A 20,848-nucleotide genomic window follows, 5' to 3' on the forward strand; every position below is an offset into this window, starting at 1 on the left:
CTTTGTGCCAAAGAGTATGCGTGGGCTGTCCCTGCGTACCACGTGCAGCAGTGGGATCTCTCCCGAGACATCAAAGAGATTCTAGACGATGTAAGAAAGTGCACGAGAGAGTACTGTATTGATGCTGGAGATGATTTACCGTCAGACTACTCGGTAGTGTATTTGTTGCCCTTGCTCGAGGAATATGAATCTGGGGCAAAGCTCTGTCTGATCCTCCGGGAGTGCATAGGCAAAGCCATACCAAAAGTCATGGGGCGGGAGAGTATGCAAGGAAGCCAAGATACTTTGTGGCTGGAGAGAATCGGCATTTCGATCTTTAATGGCGTCCGGTTTGACCATCTTCAAGAGATGCCTAACCAAGTCATTCATTTGATGTGAGGAGCTGCCTGTTTCGAGCATGGCACGTTGTGAATTTATGACATCAAGACTGCAATCTATCCATCAGCTGTTTTGTTAACTAAACGGAAAGCAAACGACCGTTTCGCCGAGTCAATATAGGAATCAGCTTTTCGGATGAAAACGTGAATAAAATTAATGAGAGTGGGATGCACACATTACCATCCTTCGTTTCTTTTCTTATTGGAGCGGGGCCATGCCACAAACTCGAAGCCACCAAGCCCACCCCACCAGCGAGCGGGGTTGCGGGCTGGCTGGCTGGCTGGCTGTTTTGCTGTTCCAACCATGCACCAAGCACGATTCTTGGGGAGCCGAAACGGCCAGATAACACATACGTACAACGGCGGTGCGACTCGTTAGCAAAGCCAACACAACGCGATGCTTAGCTATGAAGACGAAACAACAAATAATTAAAATATTGAGCCGAGTCAGTAGGTAAGACGTGGAGAGCTTTTGTCAATTTAATAATGCTGTTTACGATAGCTCTTACTATGATTTAGGCTAGTAAGGGCCTGTTCAGTTGCGCGGTTGCGGTTTGCGTTTTTATTAGTAGTACTGGGTTTGGGCTACGCTTAACCGAACACGGGACTGTTTTTTCAAAATCTAGCCTAGATTCAGTGATAAAAACGCAAACCACAAACCGCAACCGCGCAACCGAACAGGCCCTAAGAGCGAGCTTCGTTCTGGCGCTATGGCCGCCGATCCAAAACGCGAAACCTAGATCACGTGGTGGCGGATGGGTCCCTTGTATTGCATTGTCTGCTCATGCGATATTGCCGAGCTCACTGCTGTTGGCGCCTTGGAGCATCTTGACGGTAGAGTTGGTAGCCAGTGAGAAGCTCCCGAAATTGCGTTGCTAAGTGTGTCAATGAGTGCGTCGACAAATGGCAGAACCGGATGTTGAGGTCACTTACTATGCGACGTTCGATCGGTCAAATATCCCAGCAAAAATTGAGTGGCTGCCACGGCGATGTTAACGACGCCAAGAATGATATTCGCGATGATGTCTCCACTGACGCCTTTAGTGCTACCGCTATGGGTTAGCATAGCAAGCGCGGTAGAGTTCACGTTGTTCGATATGTCGACAATGATAAATTGATGATGACAATAGAATGTTGGCCTTGTTCGCGTAGTAAGTAATAGGCGATGTTGTTGCGCTGTCCTCTGTGAGGAAGCGTCGGCCTTGTGAAGACACAAACGGCCACAGAATCGTTGCACTCTTCCCTACTTCCCCATGAATTCCAAAACAAGCCGACATCGCAAGAAGATACACTGCGAATAGGGGGCGAACATGAAGTGCCTATAATTGTGATCAAAGTTTCTGTACAAATTTGACAAAACTGTTGCTTACCTTTAAGAGTAATTTGCGAGGAGCTGATATGGATACAAGGAAATTTCCATTTGTCAGATCTCTACAATGGCCGACGTCAATGGCTGGTGTGTCTGAGGTACTTGTACCTGCACGCGCCTCCATCCTACGTAGTAGTCAATGCGGACAGCTAGCGGCAAATTTTTCGCGCCAGGCACTACGGTTAGCCCGCACTCGCGCGCGACCGCGACACTGCCACCCTGACAGATGGGAGGCCAACACCCCCGTCCTGCCAGACACGAAACCGCATGTGCCTTGTGATCCCCGCTATCGCTCTGTCTAGATCTTGGGTCGCGTGTCAGTCTGCCCGCTATCACATCGTCTACCAACCGCATAATTGTACCGCTTCAACACGTGCTATTTTCCAACAATCATAGCAAAATGTTACAATTCTCGGGCAAGGTTTCACCAATGTCAAGCTCCAGGTCCACACACACACACACACACACACACACACACACACACACACAACACTTTTGCTACAATTTCCCCAGGCTTCACCGCAGACTGGTGGCAACAGCAGCAGTACTGCGTTCCAACGTGTAAAGTTCTGGTCTTGGAAGCGACATTCCCTATATGGTGGAATAACGTACAAGACTGTTGAGCCCGATTCAGCTCCAACGCTCAGCCGTGGTTTGTGGCTCCTTTCCTTATTCCTTTCGCTAGCCATGTGGATGGAGGGTGCAGTCGGCAGGCAACCCGAGTACAGGACAGCATGAAACGGCTACCGTCAATGTTCAAGTTTCCGTGCGCGAGCGATTGGCATTGCGCCAACTTGTTGAACATCTGTTCCTGAACTCGTAGCATTCCGTGGATAGATATCTTGCCAAGAATAGCTTGGTTCCCTATGCGAGATATACGATGTATCCCTTGACGGCTGTGGTCGAATTCGGTCCAATTTCCACAGCAAGTATTACGGCACAGGGCATGAGTTTTGTACGGTGGAGACGCTAAAATGAAGATCAGGACCTTCTTCGGATTATTTGATACAAAAGGTACGACGCTCATGGTATAGCTTCTACGTTCTACAGTATAGCTCTTTCTTCCACCCCGGCCCGTATCACAGTAGAAGGGCTGAAGATCAGTCCGTACCCTGTCCGCTGCCAAGGCAGATACATTGATCTGCAGTCCCATGCGTCAATGGCACGTCCCAGATCGTGTCCTGTGTTTACGGACGCTTCCTGCTTCCTAACTACAGCCATCGACAAACTCCACCACCACGCCCAGCCCGCCGACAAGAGTTGACATTTTACGTCGAAATCCGTACTTGGGTCGAAGCTCAGGACGGTCTGAGCGTGGAAACATGGGCCCCCAACCCTTTATAACCCAGCGAGTCCTCCACCTGGCATTGATACTTTCAATCTGAAGAGACAACGCTCTTTAGTAACCATCTCCAGAGAGAAGCGTTATCTTTCCCCAACAATCCTTATTACCATTATACTCTGCTGTCTACTTACATTGTTACCCGGGACCCTGGCGCAAATCGTTTCCAGATTCCACCGACAACTCCGGTGCTACCATGGCTTCCCCGCCCACACGACCTACGAGCTTCAAGGTCACATCCCTGATGCTTCAGGCAGCCAGGGATCTAGTATTCATATGTGGCCTACAACCGAATGGTCTTGAGCCTGCACAGCTTGACTTGATTTTTCTCGATGACCATAAAAGCAAAAACTTCTTCTTTAGCTACTATGCCCTCAGGAGACAACTTGGTCCCGTTAACTTCTGGGCACTCATTGCAGAGCTTAATGACGAACGCACTGGCATGTCGTATCTCTCAAGCTATTATAGCATCACAACTAACCATAGCCCAGGCAACAAACGCGCACAGTTAGCATTGTCAGCCGCTGGGAGCCCGCCTGCTGTTCCCCATGCAAGTGCATATCCTTCCGACCACACAGCCGACCGTCGCATACTGCAAACACATGGCGACACTATCACCACTCCAAACTCAGACTATTTAGATCAAGCGTCTCCAAACCGAAAGCTTTCTCAAAGCGTCGTTCCAGGGAGACAGAGAAGCCGATCAACCCTGTTCGGACACACCCGGCGAGCCTGAGCCCAAACGCCAAAAGCAAACCAGCTCTACCACAGCCAACAAAACAAAAACTTATACGCCTCGAGAGTGCCCTGGCTCATATTCACGAAGCGGGAAGCGAATTCAATGCGGAAAACCTTTCAGTTACGAAGCTAGTTGGAAGAAGCACTGGGCTGAGTTCCACGAGGAGCATTTCAAGCTAGATACACCAGATGGAAAGAAGGAATACGGCTGCGTGCATGGCTGTCTCCGCAGCTTCGAGCGCTCTGCCTTAATGATGCACCTATGGGAGGAGCATGCGAAGGAACTTGACGCGGGAATTTTGTCTTCAAATATGGTGGGCCGTTTTGAAACTGCCAACAGCCATCAGATTTCTTCCAATACAAACACCTTTCCAGGAGCTTCCAGTCAACCCCCATCTTCCTTCCAGTCAAGTTATGGCAACCAGTCCCAGCCGGGACCTCACTACGTCAAGTGCGACACATCCAACGATGACTCGAATGTTAAATGTGACAGTCACCTCAACGTCCTTAGAAAGGAGATTTTACTCGATAACAATAATTCTCACGGATACTTGCATAACACCTCATTAGTTCAGGCAACTCCCTTGCATGAAGCGTCGAATGGTACCACACAGGCCTGGAGCGGAGCAACACCCGCGCCCCCCGGTTTCAACGCTAACTACGGCACCAACATCAATCTTTCTGAAGGGTCCTACACGGATTATAATAACGTTCCTGAGTTCGGCATGGATGGTAGCACCTTCGGTGCTGTACATGCACACGCTGAGTGGAACATAGGGCCAAACCCTTAGCTCGTGCTTGGAATCCCAACGTTCTACGCGACATTCACCCTTCTGCTTTTGCTTAGGCGACCGCTCAGCATCATGAGAATTCAAGAAGGCCAATATAATTGGCTCGATGCGGTTGACCTAGCTGGGAAGCTCCTAGGCAAGGCTATCACCAGCGTTGCCTCGAACGAGCGTTTCACTCCAATCTCCACGACGGCTTTACGACTAATGGGTACCTCTTCCCGGAAAAGGGATTTTCCAATTCTCCGAAACTCTTTGTCGATTATCTCGTGCCAATATCAATCGTTTCACTGGTCTCGAGTCTCCGCTTCACTATACTATAACTTTAGCTCAATATCGGAGGCGCAACTGATGAACGGATACCCGCATACTGCATACCAGCATTAGAATCTCGGAGATCACATCTCAACATAGTACCATAGAATTGACGAATGACCGATATGCACCCCAGCCTTTAGGTTGATATTACCGTCTTGGCCGTAGACTTTATCTAGTCATGCTCTTCACCCATGTGAACTCCAGCCAAGCAAGTGTATGAATGACCCAAAAGATTACTATCATTCTTGTAAAAATGGCTTTACAGGTCTCCGCCCGACCTGAAAAGTTGTTCCAGCCCGCTCGTACAGAAACCGCTCATACCGAAACCCAAATGCAGCCCCTGTCCGAGGGAATTGGGATCAGACTTGGGATCAATCAAATCAATCAATCTGAGTGTTCATTTTTTGGCTGACCCTTAAGATCCTCTGGAATCAAATTGTATTGATTGATCCATATCTTGGTGATTTTTAATTTACATTTCGGTTGATTTGATTCGTTTCGATTCATAATTTCCTTGTCTAGCGATTGAAACTAGAAATTGCTGATAGAGTGGTAAGTAAGCTGGTGGTGGGAAGGGTTCTCCATGTGCAATTTTTCGTTTGATAGGATATGATGTAGGAGTTTGTGAACCTATTGTATACCTGCATACTGGGGACGGTAACTCTTACTAGATGATTGTTTATACCCACTTAATTATTACACCAACTTCAGGTCCATGTACTTAAACCCCAAGTCTCCTGGCGCCACCCCCAAGATACCCATTCCAATCCTTTTCCAGAACCCCTGCTTTCCTTCTACCTCGCTCACCAACATAACCCAACATACCCTTTCCCCTTCAATTCCCACTTTGGGTGTCTGTCTCACAAGTTAATTAGCTTTTCTGTTATATTTCTCCCTACATCCCTTTTCCAACAATATCACACTTACCTTCGCTTCGTCTCCGAACCTACTCGTATCAAATATGAAATTATACTTCAGCAGCTCAGGCAAAATCATGTCCTCGAATCGCTCAGGTAAATCGAAATTCGGGACTGGGTTTTCTAGATACTGAGGAGACGGCATTACGTTAGGGAGAGGTGAAGGCAGGACATTGCTTCCGTCACTATCATCGAAGAGCAAGAGGCTTTTTTTCTCCATGATCGGTGCCAATTTGCGGTCGAACATATGACAAAGCCGCTCGCAGGAAGACAGGAGAACGCATTGCACGTGACTGGTTGTGGCCACGCAATCAGGAATTACAGAATCGTCTAGGCTCACGAGTCCAATAGCAGTCTCGCGGTTAGGATTTCCGGGGTCGAAGAGAAAGAGCACAGGGCGGCTTGTTGAGTGCGCAAAGTACAGCAGTGCGGATTCGGGAATCAGAGAGCATGCCCATGGAACGTAGTTCTGGGCGGCGATCCAGTTTCGACTCGTCTCTGTTGCTACGAGCGATGCTACTGGTGCAGTGGTACTCAAGACTCCCGTCTCATCGATTCGAAGACCGCCTTCTATGTGATATACCGCGGTCAGGTTAAAGCCAAACTGCACCATAGTCTGCCAGTAAAACTTCGATCCGCACCTGGCCGCAAAGCTCCAAGACGGCGCCTCTGGACCTTTGAAGTCGTACTCTGGCCCACCCATCACCCACAGTAGCAACTCAGGTATATGTGTCCAGACTCCAAAATGGTAGGACCCTTCCATGGTTGTCTTTATCTGGCCGACAACACCTTCCAGTGCAACATGCCGGTCCGTTTCGTACGTCAGATCGTCGGCGGAATACCGCTGCAGCAGCTCGGGCCACGACCGCTTCTCCTTCATGTCGTAGTATACCTCGCGTTCGTTCCATTCGAATTGTCTGCACTTCCATGATATGCCACCGTGTGTGAAGAAGAGCATGCGCCGGGAAAGATACCATTCCTGGCGCGCCCAAGCGCGTGAGCCCAGGCGAGTGTAATACGGGTTGTAGTTCTGCCATGGTGTTGCTGCAAGATGGACCGTTACCGGTACATCGTTTTTCCCCATGGATCTAACAGTGATCTGAGGTGGTTTCGGCGGCGATGTTCTTTTTGTGAACCTCGACCTGTACATGTTTTCTTCTTCGAATGTGGCACTCATTTCAGTGAATGTTTCCGCTTCGGCAGCCTTTAAGCACTTGTGTATGCGTTCAAGATCTTGTCGTACAGTTACAAAACAGCCTTCCGTACTGTCTCTGGCATCCGCAGCAGCAATGGTAAGGCGAGCGTACTCGTAAACGGCTCCCATTTTCGCAGATTCTTGTTTCCAGTCCTCGATGTCGTCTTGGATTATACAAAGAGAATCGATCCAGAGATATTTGACGCCGATATGTTTTGTGACCTTGACAGCGTCTCTGAAGGTTTTCGGTAAGTCTTCTAGTGGGATACCCGCGAGACGCTCAGCATAATTCACCTTTGTTGTCTTGAGTGGATGGTTCTCCGGGTTACCCCAGCAGTGGCTCAGCGCAACGTAACACCCTGTCTGACCTTCTCTTGTTTCAACCAATTTGATGTGATCAGTATGTATGGCGAGGACACGGTGCGGGAGCGGCGCATCAGTGTCTTCCCACGGGAAACATAAGCTATCGAACTTTGAATACCGGCCATCAATACTCTTTCCCGTAAGCAAGCGCTTGCAGAGTCCATGAGAGCATTCACAAACTCGCAGCCACTCATTCAGATAATTTAGCGTCTCTTCCGACTCGTCGTCGACCAGGGCGCCATATTTCCGATACGCGACATCGGTCGACGCGCACGCTTGTAATTGCGCCTGCCGATTATCCGCAGTCTCGGGCTCTAGTATGTGTTCGGAGATGAAGTTGGGTTTGTGGCGCAGGCATTCTGTTTCTAGAGGGACGTCGGCACAGGGCGTGTCTTTCCAAACCGCGAGCGTGATTCTGCCGCGTCGCATCTGGTTGGTTTCCAGGCTCCCCCATTGGAAATCGAATGCCACTTCGCTTACCCTCTTGCAGACATCCACTGAAATTACAAATTTCACCTTCTTATCAGTATCTAGATTCGTCTCCGTTCTCCACTCCGTATCATGGATTGCATTTTCATTGTTGAATGAACCAAGGGTGGCGACCGGAGACTCGAAATTATCCTGCCACTTGAATCGCACCGAGACGACAAGATTGCACAAATCGCAGTCGGGAGAGGATTCCAGAATCTTCAGTACGCTCTTGTGCGGTATGGGTAGGCGTTTCGTGTTCATGCGGTCATGGAGAAGTGAGACGAGGGCTTCGCATTCGGTGCAAAGAGGCATGATATCGGACTATGAAGAAGTGGAATGAAGTGTCTAGGATGAATGTTTGCAGTGGAACATGAAAAGCTGCTTGTTATATGGCTAAGTTCGAGCTGGGAACGAATTCCTTGTGAGCAGAGAGAGTCGGAAACTCGGGCTGGAAGCAAAATAGGATCCGACTTGACATGCTTTTCCTACGTAGTTGAGGGTGTAGGACTTGGCGTGTCTGGGGGGAAATTTAGGTTAGTCAATGGCGCGTATTTTCTTGGCTAATCATGATGCCCTCCTGCCACGGCGGCTACTCGTGCTGATTCAATGGTTGGTAAACCTGCGTCTGTGGCTTGCATTTGCTGCCACTAAGGAGCGTGCAGGCCGATGGTACGGTATAGGGGTGCCATTGGTATGACTGCTTGTGGAGGTCTGGCGGGTATAGCACTGACAGTGCTCATAAAGACGGCAACGGCTGCCGCGTATTTGGTGAGTAAGGCCATTGTGTGCTGATGTAGTTCTAGGATGCTGAGTGAAGAAAATGATGACTTCGAACCAGGTACGTCGAGGCGGTCTTTATACCGTACTCCAGGAATCGGTTTGAGCGTCAATTGCTATGTACTGCTTCACATACCATATCCCCAAACATGTTCTGCAGGGGTCTCCCCATTCTGTATGTCTATGAAGAGTAGAATTTCAGGTCCTATTAACTAGGCAATTACTTCTCCGTGCTGCAAACATCAGCCTTGTCGACTCGTGTGCCACGCAGTATCTTCATCGTGATCATCAGTGCATAAAATCTCCGCCAGTGCCCAATCAGGAAGTCTCCACGGATCCCACACTGACCAGGCCTCCCATCATGACCTTGCAAGCGTAACAAACACAAGGCTTCGAAGTAAATCTACGTACCCAAGTCTGACATGCCAAGGAGCTGATCCAACTACCTATGTAGGGGTGGAGCCAAGGCCCCCTACTCAGGATCGTAACAGATGGGCCGCAGCGGGCCGCCTTGAAACGAGGCTTGGGTGAGATCCCAGCTGTTTACAATGCCAAGCAGTCAGTTGGTCGATCAATCGAGATCGGGCTGATCATTAGCGACTCTGGATTGGCATTATCCGGCCACAGTTTGGTGGAGGACGATGTTTGGAAAAACTAATTGCGAGACAGAGGTGATGGCCTTGCTGCCTGACGTCGGCCACTAGTATCCCAGAGGCTTGTACTATGAAGGTAGTTACCTTCGTCAGGTTCAGATACCGGTAACCCGTGCATCCTTGGACCTGGCGTGGTGCGATGCTCGAAGCGCCCACTCTGCCTGAGTCCGGCGTGGGAAGGCGAACTTGCGCTGCCGAGGCACTGAGGCTCCTACCTTGTTGGTGCGATTGCCTTTGGTTCATTTTTTGGGTTCAGCGCATTTCAGCGTTACAATGACAGTGAGGACCCCTAATGCTTGGCGTCAGGAGGAGAGACTGTTTTCCGGTGGCAATGCAGCTCGGATTCCAATCCGCAAAATGACCGGCGATCAATCTCAACCCATAGCAGCCTTGAAAAGTTGATCAGTAGAACGCCTCGCGAAAGAGATTGATAAATAGTCATGTTGTACAAGAGGCATGATGCGATAGTTGTGGCGTCCGATCGACATCAGCCTAGTAGAGATTAGCGCTGGGCGCAGCAATGTAAGGCGGGTCGAGGGCCCGATCTCAAACCGGGTATGCAAGATGGTCGAAGATGAAGCTGGAAAGCATATGAACGGCATGATACACGATATTAGACCAAGCGATCACTCCACACTATAACCTATTCACCAGCATAGATATGAGTTTATATACTATGTTGTTTATGACGAGGTACCGTCCTCTTCAGGATTGTCTTCTTGGGACTCGGTAGGCATTTCCCCACGCCTGACCTGAGCAAAGGTTGTGGCAAAAGCACAACATATCCCTCGCCACGCAATTTGGGACTCGAGGGTCCTTTCAATATCCCGAAGAAATCTAACAGCATCGTCAGACCCTTTCAATAGCCCAACTCCCGTCAAATGAATCAAGTGATGTTCTTCAGCGCTCTGGATCCATCGCTCGATACTAGACCGGTCTCTCAGCTGATCTAATCGCACAACAGTTGGTGGTGAATCCTTTTCAGAGGCTCTCCTCTGGCTCATCAACGTAGTCTGACGGGATGCTGACGTTTCGGATATGAAGAATGAGCAGTAGCAGTAGATGTAAGTGGTACAGATCAGTATACTGTACACGTCGTAGCAGGCCAGCTTCCGCGAACTGCGCGTCTTCTTGAAGATGCATGTCGCGTGCCATAAGCATCTGCGAGCTTGCACGGTGTTTTGTTGACAAAAGTCCACAAATTTTCTCCTAGCCCGGTGCATGTTCTCTTTGGTTGTCTTCCATCCTGTCGCTGTGTTAAGAATCTCTAAGGAGACGCGTCTCAAGATAGCCAAAACGTGAAAGATGGTCTCTATCTGGTGATGCGGGCCGATTGATGAGCCTTCTAGAGTAGCGTACGATAGTAAGTCGACCGAGGTGTCGAGAAGGGTATTGTCGCCTCTCATAAACTCAAAATCTGCTAATGGAGGCGACGATGTGCCGTGACCCATGCCTGTATTTGGGATTTGCAGATAGGAGGCGACTGAGGATCTGAATAGTCGGGAGGAATACAACTGTCGAGCCACTGTTGCTTCATCGATGAGCAGCTCTAAGAGTGCAGCCCTACAAGTGAATGCATCGGACCTCAGCATCGTTCTAGGCCAGTGCTCTGGAGAAGACGTTCGTTTTTGCTCAGCGTAAGAGGCTGCCAACAAGGTTAGTCGCATGGCTCTAGAAAGAAGTTGAGTTGCATCGCTTGCTTACCTGGTAAAGTCTGATAGGCGTGCTTCCAACTCTGTGCATCTTTGCACCGCCAAAGATCTTCCGGTGATGGAAGTTGACGCGTGGCATCACGGAGATTGAAGTTCGTGGGAATTTCGAGGGAAAGAGAGCATAGACACTCGATGACTACGGTGAAAAAGCACCAATCAGCTGTTATACCTCCCTGGGGTAGAGCTCAACTCGTATTACCTCTCACGCAAGTCAACAGACGTATCTCTTCCTCTCTGGAAAGCCAAGATTGCCACTCGGCTTCTATGTCGGGATTATCAATGGCAACTCTTCTTTGCGGTCGTGCTTTGCTCAGCAGATCCCAGCAAAGGTTTATCAACATACTTCGTTTATGCTGCAGAATAACCCTCTCTCTATAAGAGCCAGAAAACATAAGAAGGATGTGAAGAAGCATTATAGATTGAATGACAACAAGATCTGTCTGTAGGACATCCTTAGAGACCTGCCATGGGCTATGACCAGCGGTGTATAAGGGAAGGGGGGAGGAGGTCAGCGCCCAGGATAGCATGACTGACCTTTGACTCTACTGCCCGGCAAAGGAGGTCAACAAGCGTCAGATTATATCTCTGAGCATCAGTCATCTCGGAATAATGGCTCCCGACGGCAGCTACTGCCAGTAGCAAGATCCAAGGTACTTCGTCAACGTTTAGACGATGTGGATGCAGAAAAGGGAATTGAGGATCGAAATGCTCGAAGTAAAGGTCGATAAAAGCGTGAAAGATACGGTCATGGACAAATGGTGCACGAGAACTTCGTCTTTGCGATTCATAGAAGTCCTGCAAGCCTCGAATGCCAGAGTTCGGTAGCTGCAACTTCCAAACTGGCATCAGTCAGCTTCGGGAAGGATCTACATGACCGAGGAAGATTCGGGTTTGTATTCCTGGGGTCCCAATGACCTTGCGGAGATTCGTCTGGAAGCTCATGGTGGAGGGATGCTCCAGACTCTAGGGACGCAGTACCATTGAGTGAAGCCGATGGAGTGAGAGCCGAGACTTGGCCGAAAGCTGGTAAGTGGTAATGTGAATCGAAAAGCCTTGACTGATCTATATTGCTTCCTAATCTATCCCAAGGCCATGGCAGTGAGAGATTGATTGCCATTGGATTCCAAGGTACCCATAAATCATCGGTCATTCCAACGAATTCGCTGCTGCTGCTGCCGCCTTCAAAGTACCCTCCAGCCACAAAGTCAGAGCCTCGGCGCCATGCAGCGGGGCCTTCGAGTGACGGGGCGGGCACAGCATCAGGCGAGATAGCAGAAAGGCTGCTGAGGTTTGAGGGCATCATGCGATGGTCACCCCACTGCCCTGACGTTGTTTGTACATCAACGGGTAGTGAGCCATTGTGAGCTATTTGGGTGGTCTCAGGGCGAAGGTGGACGCTGCCCACGTCGTTGGTTGCAGTAGATTGTGGTGGCGTTTGGGTCGAGATATTTTGGCTCGATCTCCCATCATCAATCATATCGGAATCAGCTATGCCATTGGCTGCTCCTGGCTCCCAGGAAGGGTCAAAGGAGCACATTACGCCCCGGACCAAGCATCGTGAGCAAGGGGAATTCCCATCACAACGCTGCTTCAGCCTGGCACAGGATTGACAAGCTCGGGAGGCACGACCTCTAGGACTTTGAATTCCATCTTGACGATCTCTATGTAGATCGCGATGCCTTCGGAGGGTATCGCTGCAGGAAAAGCATCAACATGGTGAAGTTGACTTGCAGCCCACAATGGGGATACAGATAGACTCACTTTCGAGAGAAGGACTTATGGCATACATCGCAGTTGAACGGCCTGAGACCTGTGTGCCGGAGGACGTGGCGGTTCCGATGCTCTCGACGATGGAATGTCTCGCCGCAATACTCACAGGACAGCACGCTTAACTCAGTCTGCATTTCGACCCAGTAAGGAGTACCTACCGCACCCGTCGGGGGAGAAGAGCCGCCCCCTGAGGCAACGTGCCGTGGGTCACGAATCCGTGCGGGCAGGAATTGCAGTGTGCGGGACTTTTGGGTGGCAGTCGGGTTGTCGCTGAAATGCGGAGCCGCAGTATCAGCGAATCCGGTCAATGTGAGTCAAAAGGGTTCTCCGCAGACTGTGTCAATAGACTATTGTGAGGAGTCTTCTGACATGGCTGGACTGACTGCCCACTCGGGTCTGAGGCGCTAGCTCGGGCGGTCATACCACTTAGCGTTAGTCTCGGTAAAAGCTCGGCCCATCAACTGAAACCCCACAATCCCTCCCCCACACATCTCGTAGCTACCCCGCCGGCTGCGCCTCTGTAGAATGCATCCCTCACGGCTATGGCGTCACGCGACACTCCCCATCCCCATCCCCATCCCCATCCCCTGCCCTTCCGTCTTCCAAACCCTCCTAAGAGCGAGCTTTTACACTTACAGCATGTAGAGTAGTCGGACTCTTGGCGCGGATTCTACAGTACCGAGCTACCTCTGCGCTTCTTTGAGCTTCTCATTCATCAACAATCAAAGCCGGCGCCTACAGCTATTGCGATTCTTCAACGTATCAAACTATTTTGACGCGCTGCTCCCGTCAACACTGCTCATCCCATCGGCAAGGCCTTGTGTGCAGCGATCCCGAATAGCCATGAATTCCACGACCCTCGAATGGTTTGGTCTGTCTGTCTCTCATCCTTTGCAGCTTCTTCCGTACCTAAATCCAACTGACATGATGCTGTCGTACTAGGCGCAACGACCTTCCGGTTGAAGACCAGGGGCGTCACCATCTTCCTCGACACCTGGCTCGACAAGCCATCTGTGCTCACCTCGCGGCTTGCCGTCGACGATGTGACGGAAGCCGACTACATGTTTATATCTCATGCACATTTTGACCAGTGAGTGTCCTGCTCTTGCAACGCCCTAGATGATGATGTCGACTCGTCAACATCTATTCGTCAAGCCTGGCGCTGATGACTCTTGTGCCCGCGAAGCCTCCCAGGTGCCGATCGCATCGCCATCAAGACCGGTGCCATAGTGATAGCTAATAACGAAGCCATCAACCTTCTCAAGAACGCTGGTGTCCCCGACGCGCAGCTGCTGCCAGTTCAAGGCGGCGAGCGTATCCCTCTCTTTACCCGTGCGATCCGTGAGAAAGCCCTTAGTGACCCCTCCGTGGCAGCACCAGGCTTTCCCGGGGCGCCAAAGCGGCCTTTGCCTGCTCTTGCTGCCCTTTCGGTCGATATATGGCCTTCCCTGCACTGCCTTATGCCGGAAGACCACCCGGATGTTATTGATACCGGGACCGTTTACACGGGATCCGCAAGCCCTTACAGCTGCTCACTAGACATTACCATGGGCATGAAGTATGGTCTTTTACAGATTGGAGACTTTATGCCACCAGAGAAGCGAACTCCAGGTCATCAATCCTTCATTGACTATGTCAAGGATCGTAAACGACACGTCTTCTCTCACGCCGATGCAGGCCAGCTAATGTTCAACATTATCATCGACAGCAAGGCACTTCTCTGGTCCGCACATCTAGGGGGTTACGAGGGCGTTCTGCGCAATCTGCAGCCACAGCCCGAGGTTGTCATCATGGCTATTACAGGTCGGGCGAATCTCAACGGCAGGCCTTTCGACGGTTCCGCAGCCGAGTTCGCAGCCATGAAGCTGGGCTGGCTTGGGCAGCCGTCCAAGGTCATCTGGTGCTTGCACGATGAAGCGTACGTATATGGGGGTGGTTGAAATAATGCTTATTCACTCGACGCGATCTAATACTGACTGGCCATTGTGTAGTTGCATCCCGCCGTGGAGGATCGAGACTACGGCCGCTACTGAGGCTGTGGAAAAGAACGGGAGAACAAAGGTCCTGACGATGGATCAAGTGGAAGCAGTAACATTGGACTTTTGATGGGACTGCTATAGGATTGGGGGTGACAGCACTTTCAAAGAGAGACACATGCAAAGTTGATTTAGAAATGAGAAAAATGGGGTTCATACATGTGTGTATATACATACAACAGGCATTATAAACATAGACTGGAAAGGGATGCGTAATGTTGAATTATTCTGGACTGAATTGTATATGTGACCGGGAATAGCACCACTGTTGGAATTGACATGAAAGCTACTTTGCAACCGGTAAAGCAATATTCGAAGCCGTCCTCCAGGTGCAATTATCGAGCCAGGAACATCTCACACGAACGCCGCACGAACCATCGTTTCCAAGAAGAACCCCCCAGGCCCCTGTGCGAGCGGTGTTTCGGGGAATACTATCCCTACTTACCACTTCGAAAATACAGCCTACAGGCCGACTTGCGCGACAAGCATGCATCAATACCACACGGCAGACATGGGGGATAGTCGTAATGGGGTTCACCACGATTGGTCTAGCCATATAATTGAACGAGCAGCAGATCACGAGAAGAGCATGCGTAGTTGACAAAGCCGAGGTTCCGCACTAGGTAGTACCCCGCACTGGAGGCCGCGCCACAATACTCCCCAGTTTTTCCCCGCCGGATTGCCCGCCGGGTTGCCCGCGCGGTTTCTGATTAAGAACTTCGTTGAGTTCCTCTAATCAATGCTGGAGGGCCCGCTATTTTGATGAATCTAGAGCTCCCACCGGCTTGCTCTGACCAATTTGGAGTGTGACCTCCATGTCCCGCACGGTTCGCTGTTGGGGTACTTGCCGACACCGAAGCGCGAAGTCGCTACCATGTGTTCGTTTGAACCCTTTTAGGATGCTCGGTCCTTGGGGAAACAGCAGCTGGAATAAAGTACAAAGAAAAGGAAACGAAGTAAAGAGAGAAAAAAGCCTCCTTAGCCTGTTCATTCGCTTCAGACACAAGTTTCGAAAGCTATCCCGCCACTATTATACACTTCCGCGAACTCTCCCTTGTCGGGTGCTGGTAACCGCGTTCCCTCTTCTGCGCTCTGAGCTTGTCTTCTGCGACCAGAAACCCTACATCCATCAAATTTGCACCCTGCATTCTCTACACTCTCTGTCTGATACTCAGACGGTGTGCAATTGAATCAGCATCATTGGGAGTAGTAGGGAGGCACGAGAGAGACACCCCACTCCGTCACTATGTCGCAGAACTTGAGCGAGCGAGAGAAATCGATCGCGCAGCTGGCTACCCAAGCCGAAGATCTCGGCAGCTCTGAGAAACCTTCAGATCTTGGGAGTGAGCCCGATGCTCACTTCTTGCCAACGAGGACTGAGCCCGAATGCCCTGACGGTGGTCGGGAAGCTTGGCTCGTTGTCGTGGGCGGCTGGTTTGGTCTGTTCTGTACGTTCGGGCTCATTACGACTGTGGGCGTCTTTTTGGACTACTACAAGGCTCATCCACTAGCCAGCCACAGCGTCAGTCAGATCAGCTGGATCACGAGCTTGCAGATCTTTATTCAAGTTGGGGGTCAGGCACTGGTAAGTGCTCATGGTCTTCTTTTTCCCTCCTCCCTTACGTTCGCTTCCTGCCGACTACACTCAATCCTCGTTGGTCCTTTACTGACTATCTGGGCATGATTCAGTGGGGAAGAGTGTATGATTCCTACGGCCCACGGTGGCTCCTGCTCGTAGGAACTTTCACTTATGTCTTCGGCGTCATGATGCTGTCTTTATCCACCAAATACTATCAAATTCTTCTATCGCAGGCTGTCGCCAGCTCCCTCGGATCCGGCGCCATTTTCACCGCTTGTATGACAGCTACAACATCATGGTTCAGCAAAAGGCGTGGGTCAGTTTTCGGCATTGTCAATTCTGGATCAGCTACGGGTGGCGTGGTCTTACCTATTCTGATGACACATCTGTTCAAGTCTATAGGCTTCGCCTGGGCCTTACGGGTCGTCGGTTTCATCTTTTTGGCCTTCTGCGGAATATCATGCCTCACTGTGAAGACGCGCGTCCAAAATCAACCGAGGCCGTTCGCACTCGATGACTTTACCCGATGCTTTAAGGAACGGATCACGATCTTCACGATGCTGGGGGGGTTTTTTTTCTTCTGGGGTATGTTCCTGCCTCTGAGCTATATCATCATCCAAGAGCAAGCGAGTGGCATCTCGCCTGAGCTTGTCCCTTACCTGCTACCAATAATTAATGCAATCAGCCTCATAGGGCGCCTAGTGGTAGGCGCCCTTGCTGACGTTGTCGGTCGCTTCGACTCTATGTTGATCATCACAGGTTTCACAGGCATCTTGACATTGGCGCTGTGGATACCTGGGAGTAGCAACACTGGAGCCATCATCGCCTACGCTATTGCTTTTGGGTTTGGGTCGGGTGGTTACGTTTCCGTCTTCCCTGCATGTGTAGCACAGATCAGCCCTATGGCAGAGATTGGTACTCGCCTAGGGGTTGCTTCACTCTGCAATGCATTTGGAGCACTTACCGGCAGTCCGTTAGGCGGAGCACTGATCTCGAACAAGGCTGGCGGTGGGAATAACTTCCTAGGCCTACAGTTGTTCTGTGGCTGCACCATGCTGTCGTCTATCTTTGCTTATGGGTATGCGCGATATCTACAAGCTGGCTTGAAGTGGACCAAGATTTGAGTTAATGGGTGAACAGACCGGCAGACGGGCAAGCTATTGAAGGCAGGGCGTGTTTCTAGCCGACCGTTCCTATCTTTTAGACTGTACATAGATACAAGCTCACAAGCCCGGCATAGAAAGCACAACACCGTGCAGGTCTCAATTGCCAGTTATTTCTACCCGAAGGCTTACGGGATAAGACTCTTGTGGAAAAGAAATGTATACTAGCTGCTATTTATATTGCCTAGTAACTACGAGCATAGACTTTAAGTTGATTTTAACAATGCCACAAGCTACATTATCAACGAATATTCCTTTACACTTCAACGCACTATAAATCTGTTATCACGTCCCTCAACTAGAACTTGGCGTTGATTTGGCATAGTTATGTTGCTTTGAATTTGGGGACGCGTTGGTGTCGGCACCTCGCTAGACGCCGCCAGCCAAAGGTGACTTGTGACGCGTCACTGCAAGTGCAGTATCCGTTGCCTTTCGGCCCGGGACTTGAAATTTGCTTGGCTCCTCGGAAAGGGCTCGCAGAATGGGCGCGACCTTACACAATTCAAATACGAAAGGCTCCTGCTACAGTTCTTCTGCAGTGATAAGATTTTCGACTATGCATAGTTATAGTGGGCGTGATGTAGGAATACGAGGTAGTTATCAAGGCTCGATATTAGCCAGCCTCGCAAACGGATAGGCATCTAAAACAGGAAAATTCTGCTGGCAATCGCAGAACAACTAGCTCGATTGTGTATGCGGATAAGTCTTGCGTGCTGGCTCGCACGCAAGCTACAATGAGACAGATGGCGTTTTTGCTCTACTGACAGCATAGTATCGTCCCTTGAACGCCGTCTTGTCGACCAAAGTGCAACATCTACTTGTACTTTCCCCGAAAATGTCGTACAGCACGCTTGTTTGAACCCTAACCCGGTTTCACTCGTATAGGATCCCTGAAGCTTGGCTAGCCCTAGATGGGTCTCCGTCTCCCCGCCGGCTTCACACCTTTAGCGTATGCATGTCCCCCGCAAGCCCTCCGTTGACGAATCAAGCCAATCAATCCCGCAATATCGCTCATTCGTTCGTCTCCACAGCCTTTACCCCGGAGTCCCTTCCCCAGAGTATTCTCCCCAGTATTTTCTTCCAATCAAATCGTGTGACGCCTATCTTTGTGTCTGAAGTGAATCCCAAGATCAATGTTCCATTAAATATCTGCACTTGATACCCCCCCCAATGGAGGTAAAAGTCAATCATACAAAATTACAGACATACAACTCGCAGCCATTATGGCCACAACTTCTGACTTCGACACCACTCAGGCCAAGTCTTCTACCAGCCATGTCGAGCATAGCGAGAAGATCCTTGGAGATGACCATACGAACGACCATGGCCACGTTGAGGGCAATGCGCTTATCTTGGATAGAGAAGGCGAAATTCGACGCGTGCCTGTACCTTCGAACGACCCCAACGACCCGCTCAACTTTAGCGCATGGGAGAGATACTCTGTCATCTTCTGCTGCTGCTGGTTCTCGCTCCTGGGCTTATCGCTAGCACAAGGATTAGCCCCCATCCTCAACATCATGACGGAAATGTATATGCCCCAAGGTTATACAGTTGATGAGATCTTATTCCTTATTACGATACTAACGCTGTGTATCGGCCTTGGCAACTATATCATCCTGCCGCTTGGCCTAGCCTTTGGTCGCCGACCCGTCTTTCTCGTTGCCACAATCATTTTGCTGGGTGCTACCATCGGCTCCGCAGTACAGAACTCGTACAATGCCCACCTGGGTACACGCATTGTCCAGGGTTTGGCCACTGGCGCTGCCGAATCGCTTCTCCCGCTTATGTTGACCGAGATCACGTTCTTGCACGAGCGTTCGCGTGTCTTCGGGTTGTACTGGATGATACAGAGCATCCTCGGGTGCGTCATCAACCTGTCCACGTCTTACCTCAACCACGCTCTAGGATGGCGCTGGTTCTATTGGCTCTTTGTCATTACTATCAGCACTGGTCTTGTTTTTGTCCTGCTCGGTGGCTTCGAAACACAGTTCTATCGCTCCGCTGCCAGTGTTGACGGCCAGCTTGTTATCACCGATGAGTTTGGCGTTATGCATATCATACCCGATTCAGAGGCCCAAGCACATCTAGACCGCGTTCAACAGCGCGAGGTTCAGCAGAGCGAAGGTGATGGCGTGGATGTTCCGAGGAAGAAGACGTATCTACAGCGCATAAAGCCATGGTCTACACCGCAGCCGCGGCCGTTTCACGTCATAGTAACAAGCTGGCTACACATGGCGCAGAGTTTGACGTCGCCTGGCATCATTTACGCTATTTTGACGTCGTCAATGGCGCTGGGTTGTCTTGTGGGCATTTCCCTCACATACAACGAGGTGCTGATACAGGAATACAACTGGTCGCCGGAGTCCGTCGGGCTCATCAACGTCGGTGGCATCATTGGCTCTGTGTTCGGCATGCTATACTGCGCTCTACTCGCCGACCGATTTGTGTTATGGGCAGGGTCCCGCAACCGTGGTGTACATATGCCGGAGCACCATCTCATTACAATGGGACCTCCCGCTATAATCGGCGTCGGCATGTTGCTCCTATACGGCTTCACCGCCCACGGTGGTAGCACCTGGTGGGGACCCTACATGGGTTGGACCATTTTCCAATTCGCATTTACCTCCATCGTTATCATCTCCTCTACGTTCGCCTCTGAGGCCGCGCCTCAACATCAAGTGACGCGCCCACATTGCTAAGAAGGACAGCGATAGGGAGGGCGCATCTGGTACTGTATGATCCAGATTGATAGGTCAACCTTTGATAGGCATACAGAACACACACACACACATGTGAGTGTCTATTTTCTGGTCGCTTGGGTATCTAGCTCATAGGAATAAAGACCTATTTCCATCTCACTATGGTTTAGATACTTTCTAGATGCTGCAATTATATGAGGGGCTTGTTCTTAACTCCCCAGATCCCGATAGATAGACAGCAACGACTCTGGAATTACCATGTCTCCAAAATCAGACTCTTTCTAGCCGTATATTATCAGACTTGATCAAACAAGCCCACTGAAATCGAGGCTGCCGTTGTGCTTGAGACAAGGGTCAATGGGGGAATCGTAACAGTCAGTGAATCTGGTGTGTTAGAGGTATAGTGAAAGCGGGGACTTGTAGCCATCTGACCCGAGGCGTGTAGCGGATCACTAGTTGTTGGATGAGGGGGGGGGGGGGGGGGTAAGGCACTGTCCATGAATCTATATTGCCTTGAGTTTTCCTTACTCAACCAAGTGGCTCTTGGGAATGCTTCTCCAGCAGTGAAATAGATCCTTCAT

The 20,848-nt window shown here is 50.4% G+C and overlaps 8 protein-coding genes across 8 annotated transcripts; 4 read left to right on the forward strand and 4 right to left on the reverse strand.

The window, feature by feature from the left end:
- Positions 1 to 3,284: 3,284 nt before the first annotated feature.
- On the forward strand, positions 3,285 to 4,617 carry COCVIDRAFT_18858 (hypothetical protein; the record flags this gene model as incomplete). Its single annotated transcript, XM_014697733.1, has 2 exons — positions 3,285 to 3,799; positions 3,915 to 4,617. The coding sequence occupies 2 exons, from the start codon at positions 3,285 to 3,287 to the stop codon at positions 4,615 to 4,617; spliced, it is 1,218 nt and encodes a 405-aa protein (XP_014553219.1).
- A 1,036-nt stretch (positions 4,618 to 5,653) lies between these two features.
- COCVIDRAFT_108265 (hypothetical protein) lies at positions 5,654 to 6,729 on the reverse strand (the record flags this gene model as incomplete). Its single annotated transcript, XM_014697763.1, has 2 exons — positions 5,654 to 5,765; positions 5,846 to 6,729. 2 exons carry the CDS (start codon positions 6,727 to 6,729, stop codon positions 5,654 to 5,656), a joined length of 996 nt encoding a protein of 331 aa, XP_014553249.1.
- A 369-nt stretch (positions 6,730 to 7,098) lies between these two features.
- On the reverse strand, positions 7,099 to 7,557 carry COCVIDRAFT_63812 (hypothetical protein; the record flags this gene model as incomplete). Its single annotated transcript, XM_014697764.1, has 1 exon — positions 7,099 to 7,557. A coding segment is annotated over one exon (459 nt), but the record flags the coding sequence as incomplete, so codon positions are not given.
- Positions 7,558 to 9,248: 1,691 nt separating this feature from the next.
- Positions 9,249 to 9,551, reverse strand: COCVIDRAFT_108162 (hypothetical protein; the record flags this gene model as incomplete). The annotated part of the gene is made up of 1 exon (XM_014697765.1): positions 9,249 to 9,551. The coding sequence occupies one exon, from the start codon at positions 9,549 to 9,551 to the stop codon at positions 9,249 to 9,251; it is 303 nt and encodes a 100-aa protein (XP_014553251.1).
- Positions 9,552 to 9,991: 440 nt separating this feature from the next.
- COCVIDRAFT_108226 (hypothetical protein) lies at positions 9,992 to 11,866 on the reverse strand (the record flags this gene model as incomplete). Its single annotated transcript, XM_014697766.1, has 4 exons — positions 9,992 to 10,953; positions 11,013 to 11,156; positions 11,220 to 11,481; positions 11,555 to 11,866. 4 exons carry the CDS (start codon positions 11,864 to 11,866, stop codon positions 9,992 to 9,994), a joined length of 1,680 nt encoding a protein of 559 aa, XP_014553252.1.
- A 1,767-nt stretch (positions 11,867 to 13,633) lies between these two features.
- Positions 13,634 to 14,896, forward strand: COCVIDRAFT_108161 (hypothetical protein; the record flags this gene model as incomplete). The annotated part of the gene is made up of 4 exons (XM_014697767.1): positions 13,634 to 13,661; positions 13,733 to 13,880; positions 13,977 to 14,708; positions 14,782 to 14,896. 4 exons carry the CDS (start codon positions 13,634 to 13,636, stop codon positions 14,894 to 14,896), a joined length of 1,023 nt encoding a protein of 340 aa, XP_014553253.1.
- A 1,176-nt stretch (positions 14,897 to 16,072) lies between these two features.
- COCVIDRAFT_40732 (hypothetical protein) lies at positions 16,073 to 17,529 on the forward strand (the record flags this gene model as incomplete). Its single annotated transcript, XM_014697768.1, has 2 exons — positions 16,073 to 16,411; positions 16,516 to 17,529. The coding sequence occupies 2 exons, from the start codon at positions 16,073 to 16,075 to the stop codon at positions 17,527 to 17,529; spliced, it is 1,353 nt and encodes a 450-aa protein (XP_014553254.1).
- Positions 17,530 to 18,791: 1,262 nt separating this feature from the next.
- Positions 18,792 to 20,267, forward strand: COCVIDRAFT_108177 (hypothetical protein; the record flags this gene model as incomplete). The annotated part of the gene is made up of 1 exon (XM_014697769.1): positions 18,792 to 20,267. The coding sequence occupies one exon, from the start codon at positions 18,792 to 18,794 to the stop codon at positions 20,265 to 20,267; it is 1,476 nt and encodes a 491-aa protein (XP_014553255.1).
- Between the last annotated feature and the right edge of the window lie 581 nt (positions 20,268 to 20,848).

The sequence above is a fragment of the Bipolaris victoriae genome (assembly GCF_000527765.1).
Source record: "Bipolaris victoriae FI3 unplaced genomic scaffold scaffold_91, whole genome shotgun sequence".
NCBI classification, from domain to species: domain Eukaryota; kingdom Fungi; phylum Ascomycota; class Dothideomycetes; order Pleosporales; family Pleosporaceae; genus Bipolaris; species Bipolaris victoriae.